The 19,484-nt window shown below is 39.9% G+C and overlaps 1 protein-coding gene across 2 annotated transcripts; it reads right to left on the reverse strand.

Annotated features, from left to right (window-relative positions):
* Positions 1-6,107: 6,107 nt before the first annotated feature.
* Positions 6,108-17,867, reverse strand: nasp.S (nuclear autoantigenic sperm protein (histone-binding) S homeolog). Of its 2 annotated transcripts, NM_001088068.1 has the most exon segments (15): positions 6,113-6,264; positions 6,452-6,583; positions 6,696-6,776; positions 6,858-6,908; positions 7,317-7,486; positions 8,643-8,831; positions 9,087-9,160; positions 9,236-9,312; positions 10,048-10,112; positions 11,041-11,547; positions 12,925-13,034; positions 14,294-14,374; positions 14,540-14,650; positions 14,797-14,847; positions 17,711-17,796. In NM_001088068.1, coding segments are annotated over 15 exon segments (1,773 nt in total). In that variant the 5' UTR covers positions 17,746-17,796; the 3' UTR covers positions 6,113-6,225.
* Positions 17,868-19,484: the final 1,617 nt, after the last annotated feature.

A 19,484-nucleotide genomic window follows, 5' to 3' on the forward strand; every position in this document is an offset into this window, starting at 1 on the left:
GGCAAGTCTGGTTAGCTCTACACATGACCCTATTCTTTCAGTGCAACTGATTATTGCAGGCTGTTATGGGAACTGTGCAGTTACTGCCTGGTTCAAAGGTGGTGGTTACTCCATGGTCCCCTGCGTCAATCAGCACAACTGCGGAACAGAAGGCTGGATCAGCACCAAGCACAGCTACAGGTGTGTAATTTACTAGTAGGAGTAGTAGAGAAATAGAAAACCAACAGACCCAACAGTCATGACATGCATGCTGCTGATTCTGTGAAACTGGATCATTATTTTAGGCTTGTTCAAAATAATAGCAGTGTTCAAATTAATAATATCTTGTTCCAAATAATATCAGTGTGGAGTTCAGTTAGTGAGGTCATTCATTCTGTGAAAAAACAGGTGTCAATTACAGCTCTTATTTAAGGAAGGCAGCAAATGTTGTATAGTGCATTTCTCTCTGAAAATCAGAGTAAAATGGGTTGTTGCAGACATTGTTCAGAAGAAGAAGGAGTACTTTGATAAAAAATTGGAGAGTTGATTGGAGAGGGGATTACATTAAAAGAAGTGCAGAAAATGATAGGCCACTCGGCTAAAATGATCTCAAATACTTTAAAATGGAACCAAACGGAAAACTAAAATTGTAATGGCTAGCCAATGATCAGCTCCAGGAAGATTACAGAAGGACTAAAGTGACCTGTGAGTACTGTTACAATTAGAAGATGCCTATGTGAAGCCAAACTATCCCCAAAAAGCCCCCACAAAGTCCCATTGTTGAAAGAAATACATGCTGAAGAGCTTACCATTTGCCAAAGATCACATTGACTGGCCTCAAGTGAAATAGCACAACATTTTGTTGCCCTTCTCTAATAACAAATAACAAAGGAACATGGAGGCATTAAAACATGGATTTCCTGCTCAATAGCACTTGATGCAAACAAGATGGCCAAAACCTTAAGTGTGGAAGGTGTCACTGATATATCACATGCAGTTTGGTTTCATGAATGAGCCTGGATGAGTTTGTATGTTCTGGACAGTGTCTAAATGCCTTTTGTCTCACAACTGTAAGTATCTCAAACTGTAAGTACGTTTGTCCACTACTAAAACTTCTTTATTACGCACGTGAATTATTGTCGGACACATTCACTGCAAATTCGCAATTGGCTAATAAATTTGCCCATAACAAATCTCCACAGGTCACTAAAATTGCCTATTATTATACCTCTATCAACACCTAAATGGATTCAGAATTAATAAACAGCTGTGTAGCAGCACAATAGACACCACCAGTGGTTATCAGTCTAATTAGAACAATCACTTAATTATATTTCTATTTTAAAGTGCAGTAGAATAAATTAAGATTCCATCTATCTGAATAACTCAATAGGCTGGTTTTGCTTCCAATAAGGATTAATTATATTTTAGTTTGGATCATGTACAAGGTTCTGTTTTATTACTACAGAGAAAAAGGAAATCATTTTTTTTGGATGAAATGGAGTCTACAGGAGACGGTCTCTCCTTAATTTGGAGTTTTCTGGATAACAGATCCTGTACCTGTATTACCTAAACCAAACAGCACAATCCCACATAAAAAATGCATGAAAGCATCTATGGTTCTTGGGAACAGCTTTCTATAATAGTGATATCATTAGCCTTCTCTTCAACTACAGTATATTCAGCATCACTGCTCCTTTAGACGTTCTTCTGAGGCATCTTCAAATAGTCTTCCTATAGAAATTCCTCTTGATCTTTTTTTCTTCTTTGAAATGCTTTTCTCTGATTTATTTGCCTATAGAATGCACATTATACATTGCCTTTTCACTAACCACATGTTCTTATGCGATGGATTGGCATTTCAGGTATCTATAAATCAAGGTGCTCATCAAATCCGTTGGTATACACAAGCCCCATCTACTGATCAACCATTTTCAGTGGAATCAGAACGGTGAGGACATCATTTATGACAGTTCTCGTTGGTATGGATCCTCAACTTGTGTGGTACCTGATGAACTAGATTTGCTTTGTATTTTTTAAAGGAGAACAAAACCCCTCATTCAGAAAAACCCCCTACCCTACATAGCCCCCCCTGCTCCCTCCCAGCCTAGGTGTAAACTCCACTAATTGCCCCTAAGTCCTTACTTAACTCTCAATTCAGATTCAGCACAGCGGATCTTCTCAATCTTGGGTAATATTCGGGTCTTATTCCTTCCCTTCAGCTATATCCGTGACATCCGGTGCATGCGCAGTTGTTCGGGACTAGAATATTGATACAACTGTGCATGTAATATGCCGCTTTCTTACTGAAGATTACCAAAGCACTGATGATGGCACCCGTGAGCTTGCTGAATCTGCAAAGAGAGGGAAGTAAAGACTGAGGGGCAATTACCGAAGTTTACACCTAGGCTTGGAGGGGAGCAGGGGGGACTATATAGGGTCAGAGCCAGGCCAATCCGGCCAGGCGCCCTAGGCAACCTGGTCGGTCGCAGTGCCATCTGGGTGCGCGCATGCGTCTATTGCCCGCTAAAGCAAATCTATGAGAGCAAGAGGGGGGGTCAGCAGAGAAGGGACCAGACCAGGGGTAGGAGTAAGTATGTGCCTGGCACCCCGTCACCTTTGCGACCTAGGCACATGCCTACTCTGCCTACCCCTAGTTCTGGACGTGTGTAGGGTAAGGGTTTTTATGAATAAAGGGTTTGGTTCTCCTTTAACAATAAAAAGTTGTCAACTTAGAGTCAAGAGTGAGTTTGTCATTTCATCCATATACGTTTGTACAGTACACAGTGAAACAAAACAACGTTCCTCTAGGACCATGGTGCTACACACAGCATAGATGTACCGGAGTTTATCTATGTTGTGTTCAAATCTCTGCCTGGTGCAGGTTCCTCCAATGTCCACTTCCCATTGGTATATACAAGACAGCAAGAATGGAACAGCACCACCTATTTAATGAAGAATAAAAATGCCTTTATTGCAAACTTTTTAGGGCATTACAGTAGAGTTTCAGGTCAAATTTGACCCTTTATTAAGCTAAACTGACAATGCAAAACTCACTATTTAAACATGTTTGTGAAAGTTCTCATTCATCAAGGTCATGTTATATCTATAGAAATAAGTCAAATCAACTGGACTTAAAAAAACCACAGCAAATCCAGTTGATTTGACTTATTTCTATAGATATGCTATTTAAACCCTCATACACCACCTAGTGGACAATTCACAAAACCACCTTACAAGTGTAACAATTTATAAAAGTGTCCAAACATGTGCGTCTCGTCAGTGCAAGTAGAAAAAGTTCATATGTAGCACATCTGTACACTTGTTTTCAGTTAAGTTTTTTTTTACATTTTTCAAGTTTTTCAGAGTTTGAATTCATATTCTACTCTATAACTTTCAATGAATCTACAATGTATTGAGGGTTTTTTTCAGTTTTATATAATGGAGTTTTTTTTCCCCATCAATAATAAATTACTAAATAAACAAACATTTGAATCTGGGAATATTTAGAGTTTATTTGAAATTGGGAATTTTTAGAGTATTTTCAATTTGCATAAATAGGACAACAGATTTTTATCAAGGAAAATGAAAAAAAAAAAAAAAAAAGCGATTAAAGTGACGAAACAATAGCATTTTTTCCTTGATCACTAGCAGATTTATTTTAAAAACTTACAGAATATTCACAAGCGTGTTTTTCTTCACAGACACAAAACAGAAACGGAATGGTCCACTCAAGATTTAAAAAAAATGTTTGTTTTTTTTACATTTTATAAACTACTTGACTCAGGCAGTTACAATGATGGGGGGGTGTTGGTGCTGCCTTCTTCCACTTTAAACCCATCTAGTTTTACCCCGACACACCAGTTTGTCTTCTGCCATGTGGATTCCAAATGAGACATTTGTGTCAAAGACAACAGTCTTGTTTCATAGTTACCTTATATTCTACTTTCTAGCGATTTATGCAAAAATAATTTCATTTTTGCACAAGACATGGATGCTATTAATGCTCTTTGTGACCTTCTACAGGTCTGTGTTATGGGGAAGAGACGTGATCCCTTTCTAGTTGATCATGAACTGAACTTACAACTTTCCTCTTGGGTATAGAGGACATTCTGAGTTGAAGAATAACCCCCAACCATTCCAGCTTTGCTGTGTCTCTTGTTACCATGTATTTTCAAGATTAATGGTAAGGTGAATTTTTCTCTTTAAAGTAACAAATCTATTGAACAACACTTTGATTGATTACAAAACAGCTTAAGAGCTATACATTACATCAGCGATCCCCAACCAGTGACTTGTGAGCAACATGTTGCTCTGACCCCTTGGATGTTGCTCCCTATGGCCTCAAAGCAGTTGCTCATTTTTGAATTCCAGGCAAGTTTTGTTTGCATAAAAACCAGGAGTACTGCCAAACAGAGGCCCCTGTAGACTGCTAGTCTTAATGGAGGCTACTAAAAGGTCTATCACAGCCCTTATTTGGAATCTCCAGGAAAATTCTCATGCTTGTGTTGCTTGCCAACTCCTTTTACATCTGAATGCTGCTCACAGATTTCAATTTAAATAAAAATAGGCCTTTAGGCGTCAAATAGATTTATCAAGAAAAAAATTTAATTAAATTGACTGGCCAGTTCTGACACATAAAAAGTCTGTCTGCTCCCAACAGACACCATCCCAGTATTATAAAATGCAACCATGTTCAGCCTCTTAAGCCATTAGAACAACTAGTGTTTTGAAAACATTTTTTTTTTTTTTTTAGTGTCAGTATCACTAATGCTGCCCCTTACCAGATTTTGACTTTCCCCAATGTAAAAGGGGCTCTCCTTTACTATTGTAAAATCACATCGTTAGCCAGCAGCAGTGAACATGTGGGCTATTAACCATAAGGTTAATTAAAATAGCCAAAAGTGTGGTTACTATCATGGAAACTGATGCCACAAGGCTGGTTATTAAAACCAATGCCCTGCTTTCTATGCAGTACAAAAAAAAAAAAAAAATCGCATCTGCTCCCCGTACATAATTTTTTTGAAGTTGTTCCTAGGAATTGTGAAACCATACAGAGTGTAGATTGCTTACATATGCTTTTTTTTCTAGGACACAAATCAGATACCAGACTGATCGGAGTTTAAAAAGCAACTGGCAGACCAGTGAAAAAAAAAAAAAGGTATACCAAATGCATTAAAAGCAGCAGCATTAGCTAGAGAGGGACCAGATTTTTCATAAAATGTTTTAGTGTAGTGCAGACATTTACCTTAATCTTTCCTATGGACATACAGCCCCACTGAAGTACTCCATGATCTAGTTTAACTTTCTCTCAATTTGTATGCTTGGATTTCTGTGCTCTGTCAACAAAACACAACCCCCCCCCCCAGGCCACTAAAGGTTTAATGGTGGGCAGATCTTTTTAAATACAGTAGGGCTTGTGCAGCAGTCAGTCTTGCCATTGGTATTATGGCTTGAGGATCAAGGTATTGCACAATAACAGTTAAAGTTAGTACGGTTTGAAGGGGGTATAAATGATAAGGACTCCTAGTAGGTCGGCTTGAAGCAGAGAAGTTTATATTTAAAAGCAAATTTTTATAACATGGAGTTTACTTTTAACAAGACTGTTCTAGGGGGTTAAAAATAGAGTTGGCAATGTTACTAATTGGATGCCAGGAAATCAATGTTCCCAGAGTAAGATGGCAAATTTGCCCAGGGAGTCAGACAGGCAATGAAAAGAAATGGGCAGAGACTATGGCAACATTATAAGAAGCATGCAAAATGAATTTTAGGGTAGAGGGAGAAAAAAAAAAACAAAAAAAAGCTTAATGGTGTATCTTTAAGGCTGGCCTTAAACAGATTTAATTTAACCCCCCCCCCCCCAAACAGCCATTGTCTTTGTAAAATGACTAGGAGAAGTTCATGGGAAACCGTGGATTTTAGTTACAGAAGCTTCCATCCCTACTCCCTGTAAGAACCCGAGTGGCTTTGCCAAAGCACCACAAAAGTGTTTGTACAAACAGGTTGTGGCAAAAGAAATGTACAGCAGCGCCAAAGCCCCAACTTCCATTCAACTGGACCGTCATCCTGTTTAGGATTGCAGTGGTTTAGGCAAATCAGCACTTTTTGCCTCAAAGAAAAAAAAAAAGTTTTTAAATTCAGCTTGCATCTTTATTAGTTTTACAAAAAGACCATTCCAACAAAGTGGGGAGAACAAAACCCTCCCACACACATTTATATACAAAAAAAGTGTTATGTTTCCGAAAGTCATGCAGTAGATTCCACAGTAGCAGTCTCCATGGAAGCCTAGAAGAAAAGAGAATCTTAGCTTATAGAAAGTCTGGATAACCCAACAATTTAAAGAGTAAACAAATTACACTGGGAAGCAGAGAAGGCAGGATTTGGCCTACTATTTAGCTACTAGAATTAAAAGCAGGAATACAGACACAATGTGCCTTTTGGTGCCCCCCCCATTTAGCCTGCAATATCCTACCTCTTCAGCCTTCTCTGCCTCTTCATTTGTTGGTACTACTGCATCTCCATTCCCTGCTCCATTTGCAACTGGTTCCTGCTTAGATTTCTTTGCATCTTTGTCTTTAAGGGGACTCTCCTCTTCAGTTTTCCTCTGAAGGGACATCCCACATTTTATTAACAGATTTAATACATTAGCTTAAACTAGTTTACACCACTTGGTTACAGAACTACCAGTAAGTAGAAATAATTGCAGATGGGAGTACCTTTTTTCGTACAAGATGAGAAATGTCCGATACACAGTTTGTGACTGGTACAGTACTGTCCCCACTTTTTTCTACAGCAGACTGAAAGAAGAGTTTATAGAATTAGTCCTTATTCTGATTTGCAAACAACAACAATCTGGCCCATTTCCCATTAATGCTTACAGAAGATGAAGTACTTCCATTTTCTTTTGAGAAGCCAGAAGATCCACCAACCTGGAGAGAGAGGAAAAAAAAGAAAAAATATATCGTGTTCAAAAGCAGTTGAACCAAATAAGGATATAGGCAAGTAATGTCAAGGAGCAGTAGAGAGAAACTGGCCTACTGGGATACCAGGAAAACTCCCAGTGGGCCCTCTTGCTTCTAACCATTTGGCCTATTTCATGGTCCTTCCCCCGTTTAAGGGGCTTAATATTGGAAGAATAGAGTAAAGTAAATAAAGACTAAGAATAAAGAGGTTGAGTGATAATAGCAGGGATAATAGTTTGAAAGTGGGCCCAGGGTCTAAGATTTTCTGGTGGGCCCCTGCTTTTCCAGTCCAACATTGAGTACCAGCATGACATGAGTGGGCCTGGCTGCAATGCATTTTAGGGGCAACAGACGCATGATAACAGCAATACTAACCAAAGTTTCTTTAAGTGCTTTTTCTGTAACTGTTGCATTTTTCTGAGCCTCTTTTGAATCCTCTATTTTCTCTTTGATATCAGGAAGCAAATCTTTTAATTCATCCATTTCCTTTTCGACTTCATCAACAAGCTCGCCTACAGATGCTTCCAATTGTTTTGTGAGCACATCTGTGGATATATTACACAAATCATATGCTAGTGTTTATTACATTTATCTATAGGACTTCAGTTGCTGAACAGTCTTCAGCTTGACATTAAGATCTGCTTGCACAACACTCAGGTTGACCCAACACATTTGGGAGCTACTGCAGGTTGTGGTGCAGGTCAGATGGGGGGGGGGGGGTACATGTCTACATGCACCTTTAGTTTCAAGACATGGAATCTTCAAAAGTTTAAGGTTATCATGGTAGGACCTATCCTCAGTTTTGAGTGATAGGGGTCTGGTGTGGGTTGAATTTTTCCTGATCTACAAATTGCCAAGCACAGTTCACAACCTACGCAGTTAAAAGTCTCAACTATATTTTAAACAACCCCAGGATAATCGGCACCTCAGGGGAAATATAAATATATAAATAAATTTAAAAAAATGATACCTAGTGTTGAATTTTTCAAGTGCCTTATCCAAAAAGTGAGCATGGGCTGTTCTGCACAAACAGTTTCCGCATTGCAAGTAACATTTTTCCAGCAGATTATCACTTCAGATTTGCCCTGAGTTCAGGTAGCCAGTGTTTCTTCCATGCACCACATTCAGACTGGTACCAAACAGTCTGCTGATAAGCTTCCTCCAGAAACTGGACCAGTTTTTTTTGCCTCCTGCAAGTAACCATCTGAGGGCAATTAAGAACCAGATAAGATTCTCTAGAGAATTGGTTTGATGGCAAAATGCATCCGGCAGTCATTTCCCTCAGAGACTTGACCAGATTACTTGCAGGACAGAAGAACTAGATTAAGCTTCTAGAGGGTCCTTTGGGACCAGGAGCTTGAAATTCAAATACCAGTTATATACATTGGTTGTAAGTTTGGCGATGCACTATATTACCAAGGTGGCGACCATGCACACTTTTGTTTCGCCCTGAGGTTCTTTAAAAAATAGTTGGAGCATATAAACATCAAGTCTTAATGAAGCATAGGGTTAGGTTGGTCAGACCAGGGATGACTGATGTAGTTTGCCATTTTAAATAGTAACATAGGTTTTTCTAAAAAAAAAAAAAAAATAATAAATTTGTGATAAGTGGTTTGTTGATTTTAAATTTAATTTTGGCTTTACACCTAGAAAGTGAGAAGGCCAGAGACTATGCACTTATGTCATTGTCAAATCACTTACCCATTCTTTTTTCAATCACTCCAATAGACTGGGTAAAGTGAGAAATTGCCTCTTCATGTTTACTGCTGTACTGATAAGCTAAACCTAGATGATAATGAGTCTCTGCTAGTAGACGATCGTGCTCTTCTAAGTGTTCTTTCTGTATATTGAGGCAGGCTAAGAAGTCTTCAACAGCCTGAGAATAGTTCTCTGAAGACAAAAATGTAAACAATTTAAACTGACAATGTATTCAGACACTTCATAAGAATGCCATAAAGACAGACTGGGAAGGTCCCAATAAAAAAAAAAATATATATCCTCAGCCATTTTAGATTAGATGCTACCAACACTGCCCATTTAAAACTACCTGTCATGTACCATAATGTAATCCTTTGCCAGAAGACATTAGCAGGTAGTCCCCCACTTTAAAGAGTCCAATACTCTGCAAGCAAGAATAGCACATACCTGACTCAATGCAAACTTCTCCTAGTTTTTGATGCGCTTGAGCAGCCTTAAGCTGAGCTTCTTTTGATTGCTGCCTGTGAGAAAGATCACATCACCAGATTTGCACAAAAAAAAATAAATAAAGATAAAAATCTAGAAATATCAGATACCTTTTGAATATGATTTTACACAGATCCAGCATTTCCCATGCTAGCTGTAGATTTCCAACATCCTCCTCTTCAGTTTCCTAAAGAAAGAGAAATTGCACATTTTCCCAGACAGAAAACTATGCACAAAGTTCTGGATAGTTGCTTTTTAGAGGGGACTACAGCCATGTTATTTCAAGGACAACCTAGGGTTCCACCACCATCTGGAGGTCTATTCTGAATAGAACAGACCTGCCTTTACAACCAAATCAGTGATTCTGGCCCAGGCACCATCTAGAATGTCATTGCATACTTTTATTGCCTGTGTGGAGCATTACTAAGCATTAGTGGGCATGGAGTGATGCATGCAATACACTGTATGCATCACTTAAGTGTAACTGCCATAAAACAAAGAATCTTTCCATATGATAGGCAAGCATACAAAAAGGAGAACGAAAAAAAAACTGGAGCGTGAAGATAAAACTTTATTTCAGAAGATATGCAGAATTTAATGAATTTAGAAAGCTTCTTATTTCAGTATGCTGCTTATATTAAATCATTTTTGCGATACTTCCTTTAAACTATGTATGAGGCCTACATACAAGGTCAATACTGTAGCAATCACAATGAACTTGTTTCATGGGTGAGGTAAAGGATGCCCCAGTTTGCGTATGAAGAGCGGAACCTTATTTGGCAAAGACTATTGTAACTAGATTCCTCCACTTTTAAAGCTACTACCGATTTATACCAGTTTGATTTGGGTTGAGTTACAGCTGTCAGTACTAGGACACAAAATATTAAATATTTTATTATTAAATATCAGCCAAGAAACGTACCTTCTCTTCAGTGCCTTCATTTTCTTCAGTTCCATCCTCATTTTCTTCAGAGTCTTCACCTTCCTCTGGGGTGAAAAAAAAAAAAAAAAAAAGTTGCATTCATTAATTAGAGAAGGAATAACATACTATTAGCACATTTCAGTCTTACCATAAAGTTACCTGGCATCATGCTATAAATGTCACCATATTTTATCAATCTTTAATAGACCATAGATGCAGCAAGCATATCCAGGCAGACATATGCCACACAATCTAGTATCCGCTCTAAACTATATGGAGAGCAGGTCTCAATTTTCAAACTGTAAAATTTGCACCTGAGCAGCAAGCCATAGCATTCAAACTTTGCTTTCATTGTTCAACCTTTGGCTGGCTGAAAAGCGTCAAGTCAAGACTCACCATGTGAAAGTTTACCTGGTGTTTATAGAACTACACAATGTTGAGTGAACAACATGTAAAGTTGGGACCAATGTTGACTGCTGCAAACCACCAAGCTAGAAAAATGTAATCCCCCCACAACTTTGCTAATGACTGTAGCCAAAAACACTTTGAAATATTGTTTAGGAAGACTAAATGTACCACAGTCCCATGTACCACAGTCCATAAATTATTCAAAACTAATTTAATTGCTAAAATTATGCAAAAACCCTGCTGCTACAAGAGTGCAGCTAGTTCTTGCATACCAACAACAACACAAGTAACAATATACTGAAGAGGATAGAAGCTTTTAGAAATAGTTCTTGTGCAATGGAAAAATGAAGCAAGGAATGCCCAACTGTGCTCTGGTGAAAGAAAAGTGCCAACACCAAGCTGAAAAGTCAATGTGTAGACAGAGGTGCATGATAAAAATACTGCCATTTAGGATTCTACAGCCAGGTCAGTCAGTCTTGAATGACTTACTGCAAGTCTTGGCATTTTAAAAAAAATAATTTGGTGAACATTCCAAATGAAAGTGTGCAGCCCCACCTCAAGGCACCTGTGATATTCCCTGGTTACCTTCTTCCTCCATCTTTTCTGGATCATCAGGTTTGTTTGCTTCATTTTCAGTTGGTGGTATGCTTGTACTTTCTTTGGATTCTGAAGCTTCAGAATCCATTTTCTCTTCAGCTACTTCTGTGGAGTCTGGAGACTGATTTGCCGTTTCCTTGGCATCAGTTTTTTCTTTAGACAGATCCTTTTCTTTGGTTTCAATGCTCTTTTCTTTGAGTGTTTCAGGCTTACTCTCTTTCTGCTCCACAAGAGTTTCTGCATCTTTGCTCTCAGGAGGTTCGCCTTTCCCAGATTTATCCATTGGGACATCCCGACTTGCACTATCGATTTTCAGGTCATCAGTTACTTTTTCTGTTTCCTTCTGCCCATTCTTCATTTTCTCATCAGCTTCCTTATCCTTTGAATCACCTTCAGGCTTCCCCTTTGCTTCAGACTCCGATGTATCGTCTGGGGCTCTCTGATCTTCAGCCATTGCATCATAAACCTGTTCTCTCAACTGCTCCCTTTCTTTCTCTAGATTTTTTTTATGGAATACGAAAACAAGTCTTCGATTTTAATAGCTACTGTTTGCAACCAAGTGCAATTTTAACACTAGCTGCAGCATTCACAAAATAAAGCTTAGGCATAAGAGTGTAGAATTTCTAGTTTACATTTTTTTCTAGTCCACAGCAACCAGTGATCTGTGCCTCAGAATATTGCTCTGACGCAGCTCAAAAACCGATGCAAAAGTCTAAATAACTCAGTCTGAAAGACAAAACCTTTTCCAGTTGATTTACAATGACAAGAGTTTTAGTTTGCCAGAAAACACAGCAACAAACATCAAAGATGGCAACCTCCTGCAAGGAATTTGAATGCTTTGATCATTTAAAATACCTTAAGGGTAAGACCAGAAGTACAAGGGTGGTTGATGCTTAGACAAGTTCCCTCTGCCTACAGTTTTTAGTGAGAGAGAAAAGCATATCCACTTGGAGCTGTAGATTCCTGTAGCTGCACTGCCAGGCACAGGTTCAGCCCAAGGGCAGCTACACTGAGGAGAAACTAACTAAAAACACTCAATTTCATGGTCAGCTCAATCTCTGCTCAGTGTAGCCTCCCTTAGGCCAAAGCTATAGCTGTTCTGCCAGGCACAAGAAGCTGGTGATCAGAGCAGATCTAGTTCTCTCTGCCTTATCAAAAAACTGCCGAAATGCCGTCCCATCTGCTAGGATGTGAATCACCAGCGGGGTTACAAGCCGATCGCTTTGGTTTTCCGAAGTTTCCTCATGAAGCAACTTTGGAAAAACTAAGCGATCAGAGTGCCATCCAGCCATTGATTCACATTCTAGCTGACGGGAAGGCATTTTGGGGAGATTGGTCGCACAAAGAGAAGAAGATTTGTTGCCGGATGACTAATCTCCCGGAATAGCTACGTGTGCTGCCAGCCTAAACGAACAGTAACACCAATAAATGAAAGTTTTAAAGGAACAATATAATGCACAGTTGCCCTGGTGTGTGCTTCAAAAACACAACACTAGTTTATAAAATAATCCGATGTGTAGCCATTCAAGCAGGATACACAGTAGATAAGCTCTGTAGTATACAATGTAATTCAGAATGTCTGATATGTGCCTTTTTTCCTTTTTCAGCTGTGCATTGCTGCCCCCATGGCTGCATAGCAGCTTGTTTATATAAACCGTTTCTGAAGCAAACATACCAGTTTTTGCCAATGCAGCACAACATTACATTAAAGGCTTCTGGTGTTACGGTCCATTAAGTCTGTTGGTGTCCGTAGCTTAAACATTACTAAATTACCTATTGTATGAGCATCCAACTATGGATCCCCTCACCCTGAACCAACGAATATTTGAAAGGCAGCTAAGTGACAAAATGCATTTTAGATTCAGGACATACCATCTAAGTTATCTGCACTTGGAATGTTGGGATCTTCCTCTTTTTCGGCTTCTTCCTCATCATCCTCTGGCATTCCCTCCAATGCATTTCCTAAAACACCATTCTCCAGTCTGGAAATGGAAACACTACTCAAAAAACCCTTCTTGCAGTATTTTCTTTTAAGGCAAAAACTAGACACCATTCCCTGGTTAATTTTCAACCCCCCCCCTCCCAAAAAAAATAAATAAAAGACTGCTGCGTAGAGTACTTGCGCATGGGTGTTTTAAGTGCAATTAACAGTCACTTTAACAAACGACATTCAAATGTTGTATATATGCAATATTAACTGAAGTTTTCGGTTAAAGATCTGTCTACTTAAAATATTAATGAAACAATATGGTGTTTTGAAAAGGGGGGAAGCCCACATACAATGCAGCTACACTAAAATGCAGTCCTTAGGACTTTCAAACAGCCAGGTAGAATCTAGTGGCAGTTAGCTGTACATTACTATTATGCTCTGTGGGGCATTTATGACTTCCAGTTATTATAGTTACCCCTTTGCCTTACCAATAATCTAGCCCCTTCTTTTGGCTGGTGTGATTTCAATTTTAAAATGACCACAATCCAAATTAAGGAAAGTTGCTTTCATCTACTTTCAACTAAAAATTAAATATTCATATTGTTGACAGTACTATGTCACTTTTCTATGCTCAGCATGGTTAGCAAAAATTGGTGTTATTCCTTGCAAACAAAAACGAAATGAATCGGATCTTTATCAGTTGAATTCACCCCATTGGGCCCAATTTAACAGATTACCATGCTTTGATCTTAGTTATTTATTTTTCCCCTTGCTGGATGTACATTTTATTTTATAGTATTCTGTTAGGGGTAGTTTGAATTAGCAGATTTTCAAGTCTTAGTTTCAGAATTTAATTTGTCTTTGAGCCTTTAAGCGGAGTAATTGTCTCATTGAGCAATAGATTTTTTTGTGTTTTATTTTCATTGTTACTCATCTTTCTAATCAGGCCTTCATATTCCAGCCTCTCATTCAAACCACTGCCTGGTTGCTGGGGTAATATGTACCATAGCAACAAGAGAACTGGGAAATGCCAAAGAGTAATATGGAGACCAATTTATACATTTTCCCTTGGCAGATCAGACTTCCCTTATGGTAAAGGCCAAATTCCTACAATTACAAAGATGAAACTGCTTGTTTTAAAGAGTTGGAAGCCTTTTCCTTTAGACAGTCAGACAAGCTAGCCATTTTATTAGAACTTAGTGCAAAAAGAAGGTTCTGGAATCTGGGCGTGATCTAAGGTGCCGTTTCACCTTTATAATCTGAAAGTTAAACATGAATCAATCACACAGCATTTCACCAATAACTGCTTACCGTGCAAGTTCAAGTAGACTCATTCCATATGAATAGAAGGCTTCGGCACATTCATCTGCAGTCTCCCCATACTGCTTTGCACTACAAACAGAAATACTCAAGATGACCTGGCAATAAAGAGTTTGGCAACGTCGAACATACCTATATTAATTGCATAGTGCAATACATATCATGGAATTCTTTTGGAGATTATGCCAAGGTCATAATATACAATAAAATTTAGTAAAGCAATGATTCTGTACTCACAGAAGGCTGCTGGCTTCCTGGAACAAGTTCACAGCAGAACGCACATCCTTCATGACAAGATGCTTTTGGCCAGCACCCATCAATCTCTTTGCTTCAGTGTCTATGTCAATTCTGTGGAGGGGGAGAAGAGTTAAACGTATGTATGTATGTATGTATGTATGTATGTATGTATGTATGTATGTATGTATGTATGTATGTATGTATGTATGTATGTATGTATGTATGTATGTATGTATGTTTAAGTCAGTAGAATTTACCCATCAGCCTTTTCTGCAGAAGTTGAAGGAGCAGTGGATGTATCCTCTGTTCTACAAAAATAGAATTATGGAAATAATTATTTGGCAGCTTAACCGTTGCTGCACATTGAATGCCATCCATAGGATGGTGCACCATCTTGAACTTGTCAGATCATCTTATGCATCAGCGACACTGCCATGCATTGAGCAGCTGGGACAACTTATGCATAAGCAGCTGTCAAGAATCAAGCACAAAACGGCTGGTCAGTGTTACAGCAGTGGCTTGATCAAGGCAGATTTATTCCATTCTGATGCAGCCTGCATTGGCTTCTGCAGAGCCATGTAAAATGAGTGAAACGTATAACTCAGGGGATGTAAAATGGAACAAACACACAAACCACACCCAAAGTTCAGGAAAAGGAACAACCCAGAGATATTCTAGGAATCAGCAGATTGATGGGGATGCTACCAACAAACCTTCAGGGAAAGAGGTCTTTATTTTTAAATGGCTGTGGTGGCCTTAGGCTGGTCAAAAAGCCAAGGAAATAACGACTTGTTTCTCCTACTCGGTTACTGGAGTAGCAGCAGTGACTAGATTACAATGGAGTGCTGTTCTCATACCTACCCATAGGTGGGTAGGTACATTTTATTTTATTTTTTTCATCAATGCAGGTGTCGGAGCAGTTATCTGGTTGCTTTCCCATTGTTCTGTTTAAAGGAACAGTTAACATCTAAAATATAAAAGTGATTTAAAGTAATAGAAACTATAATGCATTGTTGCCCTGCACTGGTTAAAATGAATTGTTCAGTGTAAAAACACCTGGGTAAATGGATAGGCTGTGCAAAATAAAAAAAAAATGTTTCTAATATAGTTATTATGTGTTTCTGAAGCAAACAGCAGTTTTAAAGGAACAGTTCAGTATGAAAATAAAAACTGTAAAAAGACTGCAAAATAAAAAAAAATGTTTCTAATATAGTTAGACAAAAATGTAATGTATAAAGGCTGGAGTGACTGGATGTGTAACATAATAGCCAGAAAACTACTTCTTGCTTTTCAGCTCTCTTGTTTTACACTGACTGGTTACCAGGCAGTAACCAGTGACTTGAGGGGGGGGGGGCACTGAACAGATATTTACCATGTGGCCTCCCTTGAAGTCGTTGACTAGCTCAGAGTTAGAGCTGAAAAGCAGTTAGTAGTGTTCTGGCTATTATGTTACACACCCAGTCACTCCAGCATTTATACATCACGTTTTTGGCTAACTAACTATTAGTCTTTTTGCAGTCTTTTTACACAGTTTTTATTTTCACACTGAACTGTTCCTTTAAAACTGCCGTTTGCTTCAGAAACACTACAATTGTTTATTTAAATAAGCTCTGTAGAACATAATGGTGTTCTGTTATCCACTATTTAACCTGTGCCATATAGCCTTTTTTTCAATTTCCCCATTGCTACACAGCAGCTTGTCTATATCAACTATAGTCCTTTTTCTGAATCAAAGAGCAGTTTTACCAGTGCATGATATTTTAATTACTTTAAAACACTTTTTTTGGTGTTCCTGCTCCTTGAAGGGCTTCGGGGGGGGGGTGATATTTCCAAGGAGGGAAACTAGTGAAGCGCAGGCTGGCCAGTGGTTGGACCGACTTCTGCACACAGTTTGTGGGTAACAGACAGGTGCAGGTTGAGCATGAACCTGTTCCAGGTTGGCTTGTGCTTCCAACAGCCACTATTTCTATGTATGCCAGCCAGGGGTGTAGCTATAGAGAAACAGACCCTGCAGCTGCAGGAGGTATAGGGGGCCCTTCCATGAGGCTCTAATTCATATAGAATTTCTATAAAAAATAAAATTATTGGTAAAACAGGACAACCTCTGGATCTGTTGTGGACCTTAAAATGAACTTGCTGTGGGGCCCAGTATCTTCTAATTATGCCACTGGCGCCTTCCCCAGTCAGAGATGGGAAGGTAGAGCACAGGTGTATAGTTAGGAGTAGAAGGTTGAACTACACATCAGTACTGACTCCATGTTAGAATTCAAAATAAAGAAAAAATTCTGGAAAAATGGAATTTAATGCAGAATTCAGCTGTATGAGCACTATGAACTGATGCATTTTGCAAAAAAAAAAATATATATATATATATATACACACATTTAAAAACACCCCACAGCAACAACATCCCTTTAATCCCTTTAAGCTTTAGTTCTCCTCCAACTTTGCCCTTTGATTTTGTTTTAACGTCTCACACAAATAATGTCCAAGTCAGTAGTGACGAGATACAGGCAGAACGTGCTGACATTTACTTTAGAATAAAAAAAAAAAAAAAAAAAACACAAGTCACTAGTGGGAAATATAAGGCCAAAGAGACTTCAGTACTATGCCATGAAGATGGGTCCTTCTTGGTCACTGAAACTTTGTTTTTAAAAGCTCTTTAATAGGCACTACACGTTACACGCAATGACAAGTGTCTCGGCCACGCACGTTCTGAACGAACGAGAGGAAATTCGCGCCAATCCTGATCCTGTCATTCCCACAAGCCGCCACTTACACAAAGCAAAACGAGTTGAGGGGGCGGGCCCAGCCGGTCACTTGCAGATTTGACCAATGACAGTCGGCGCTAGCGAGTATGTTGCCAGGAGAAGAGGCGCGCGCTAATTGGCGTCTCAGTTCCCTCCTGGTCTCTTTATTTCAGGTGTCATTTCATTGCCCTGTCACTGGTTTGTACGGGACACGCATGCTTGAATTGGGTTAGTATAGCTAGAGAAATGCAGGCGGGAGAACACTGACAACCATCAATGAAAAGCGAAGCTGTACCGAAATGAATCTACTCCATCAGAAGGCCTGACAAATACCACTGCGAGAGATCTTGCAAAGACTCACACAAGAACACACCTAGGAGGCGGCATCCCAACACAATCACGCCCTGCCCCCCTTTCTTACTTCTCAGTCGAAAGAGCTGCTGTCTCCTCGGCCATGATCAGCAACCCACTAACGTGCCACGAAAAACCTGAACTGGTGCAAAGGGGAGAAAAAAAATGTCAGCTTGTATCCCCCGCGCCCGGAACAGTTCTTATACCCGCCCACACCGCGGCCACACCCACGCTTCCTACAACCTTTCACCTCGCCTTCCGGCTTCCCGCGCTTACACTGCCTTGCTGCCTTCACACATGGGCTCACTATTGACTGCGCCTGCGCTGTGAGCAATGTCATTCTAGCCTTTACGCCACCTGTTTACGGTTACATTTTGGCAGTCATTTTTTTTTATGTTTCAGCACATTTAAATATCTGTAGCATAAACTATACCTGAATTATTAAAGAATTGCCCCTTCGTGTCCCATTGGTGCCCTAATTCCTCCTGAGCTTGAGGCAATGGGTTTCTTTGGAGTAGTATTCAATTTACATATCACCCCCAGATTTATATTTAGTGTGCCCCTAGGCCGGCAACTTAATGCCACGCCCCAAAGCCCTCCCCCCTGCAAAAATGCACAGGTACTCCTCTCCTCCCCATCATTCCCCCACTGCCCAGTCGCTTCCGCATAGCTCCTCCTGCCTCGCACTTTTCCTCATGTACCAAAAAAAAGTTATTCAGCTGGGATGCATGCCTCCCCTAAATTGCACTGCCCTATGCCAAGGCCTTTGTGCATACCTCCCAACTGTCCCTTTTTTGGAGGGACAGTCCCTCTTTTGACAACGCAACCCGCAGTCCCTCATTTGTACTGGAAAGTCCCTATTTTGTCTGCACTGAACAGCCAGAAAAAGAAACAAAGTTTCTAACTTAATTGGCTTTTAGCAGAGAGCACAGAACAGCTAACAGGTGCAACTAAGATACTTTGTAACAATTTTGAGACACAAAAAAAACAATTTTCAAACTTTCATAACCTGCCTACGTGCGAAAAAAAAATGTTGTCCCTCTTTTTACTTCGAAAATGTTGGGAGGCATGCTTTGTGGCCTTCCCACAATTCCGGGACTGCACCTATGACCCCAACAGTGGCGGAACTAACGGGGGAGCAGGGGGTGCGAGCGGGCCATGGCCCGCACCCCCTCAGGGCCCCCCGGCAGCTCACGCGCCACTGACAAATGTGGCCATACGGAGGGGGGCTGGGCCCGGATGCGCGTCATGCAACAGGGCCCGCCCCTCTCTAGTGACGCTACTGGACCCCAAATGCACCAGTTTTATTGCAGTGTTTTCAGATGACACAAGACTATGCAGCCCAATTAATTCCATCCAGGATGTGGAATCCTTGCAACAGGATCTTGACAAACTGGCAATCTGGGCAGCTAAGTGGCAAATGAGATTCAATGTTGATAAATGTTAAGTCATGCCCCGGGGATGTAAAAATATCCAAGCCACTTATACCCTTAATGGGACTGAACTAGGCAAATCCACAATATAAAAGGACCTTGGAGTCCTTGTAGATGATAGATTTGGCTGTAGCAAGCAATACCAGTCAGCAGCATCAAGGGCAAATAAGGTCTTGAGCTGTATTAAAAGGGGCATTGATTCACGGGAGGAGGAGGGGGTCATTCTTCCACTGTAAAGAGCACTGGTAAGGCCTCATCTAGAATATGCCGTACAGTTTTGGTCTCCAGACCTCAAACAGGACATTATTGAATCGGAGAGGGTACAGAGTAGGGAAACTAAGCTGGTAAAAGGTATGGAAAATCTTAGGAAAGACTGGCCAAATTGGGATTGTTCATGCTGGAGAAGAGGCT

Source organism: Xenopus laevis, chromosome 4S (genome assembly GCF_017654675.1).
Source record: "Xenopus laevis strain J_2021 chromosome 4S, Xenopus_laevis_v10.1, whole genome shotgun sequence".
Lineage (NCBI taxonomy): Eukaryota > Metazoa > Chordata > Amphibia > Anura > Pipidae > Xenopus > Xenopus laevis.

Bases quoted from the DNA above. Each gene is read 5' to 3' on its own strand.
- nasp.S (XM_018259457.2), bottom strand. From the start codon at position 17,745: ATGGCCGAGGAGACAGCAGCTCTTTCGACTGAGAA. The intron at 13,035-14,293 runs GTAAGCAGTTAT...TTCCATTTCCAG, and splicing joins AGTCTACTTGAACTTGCACG to ACTGGAGAATGGTGTTTTAG. The intron at 6,584-6,695 runs GTACTCCCATCT...ATGTCCCTTCAG, and splicing joins CTCATCTTGTACGAAAAAAG to AGGAAAACTGAAGAGGAGAG.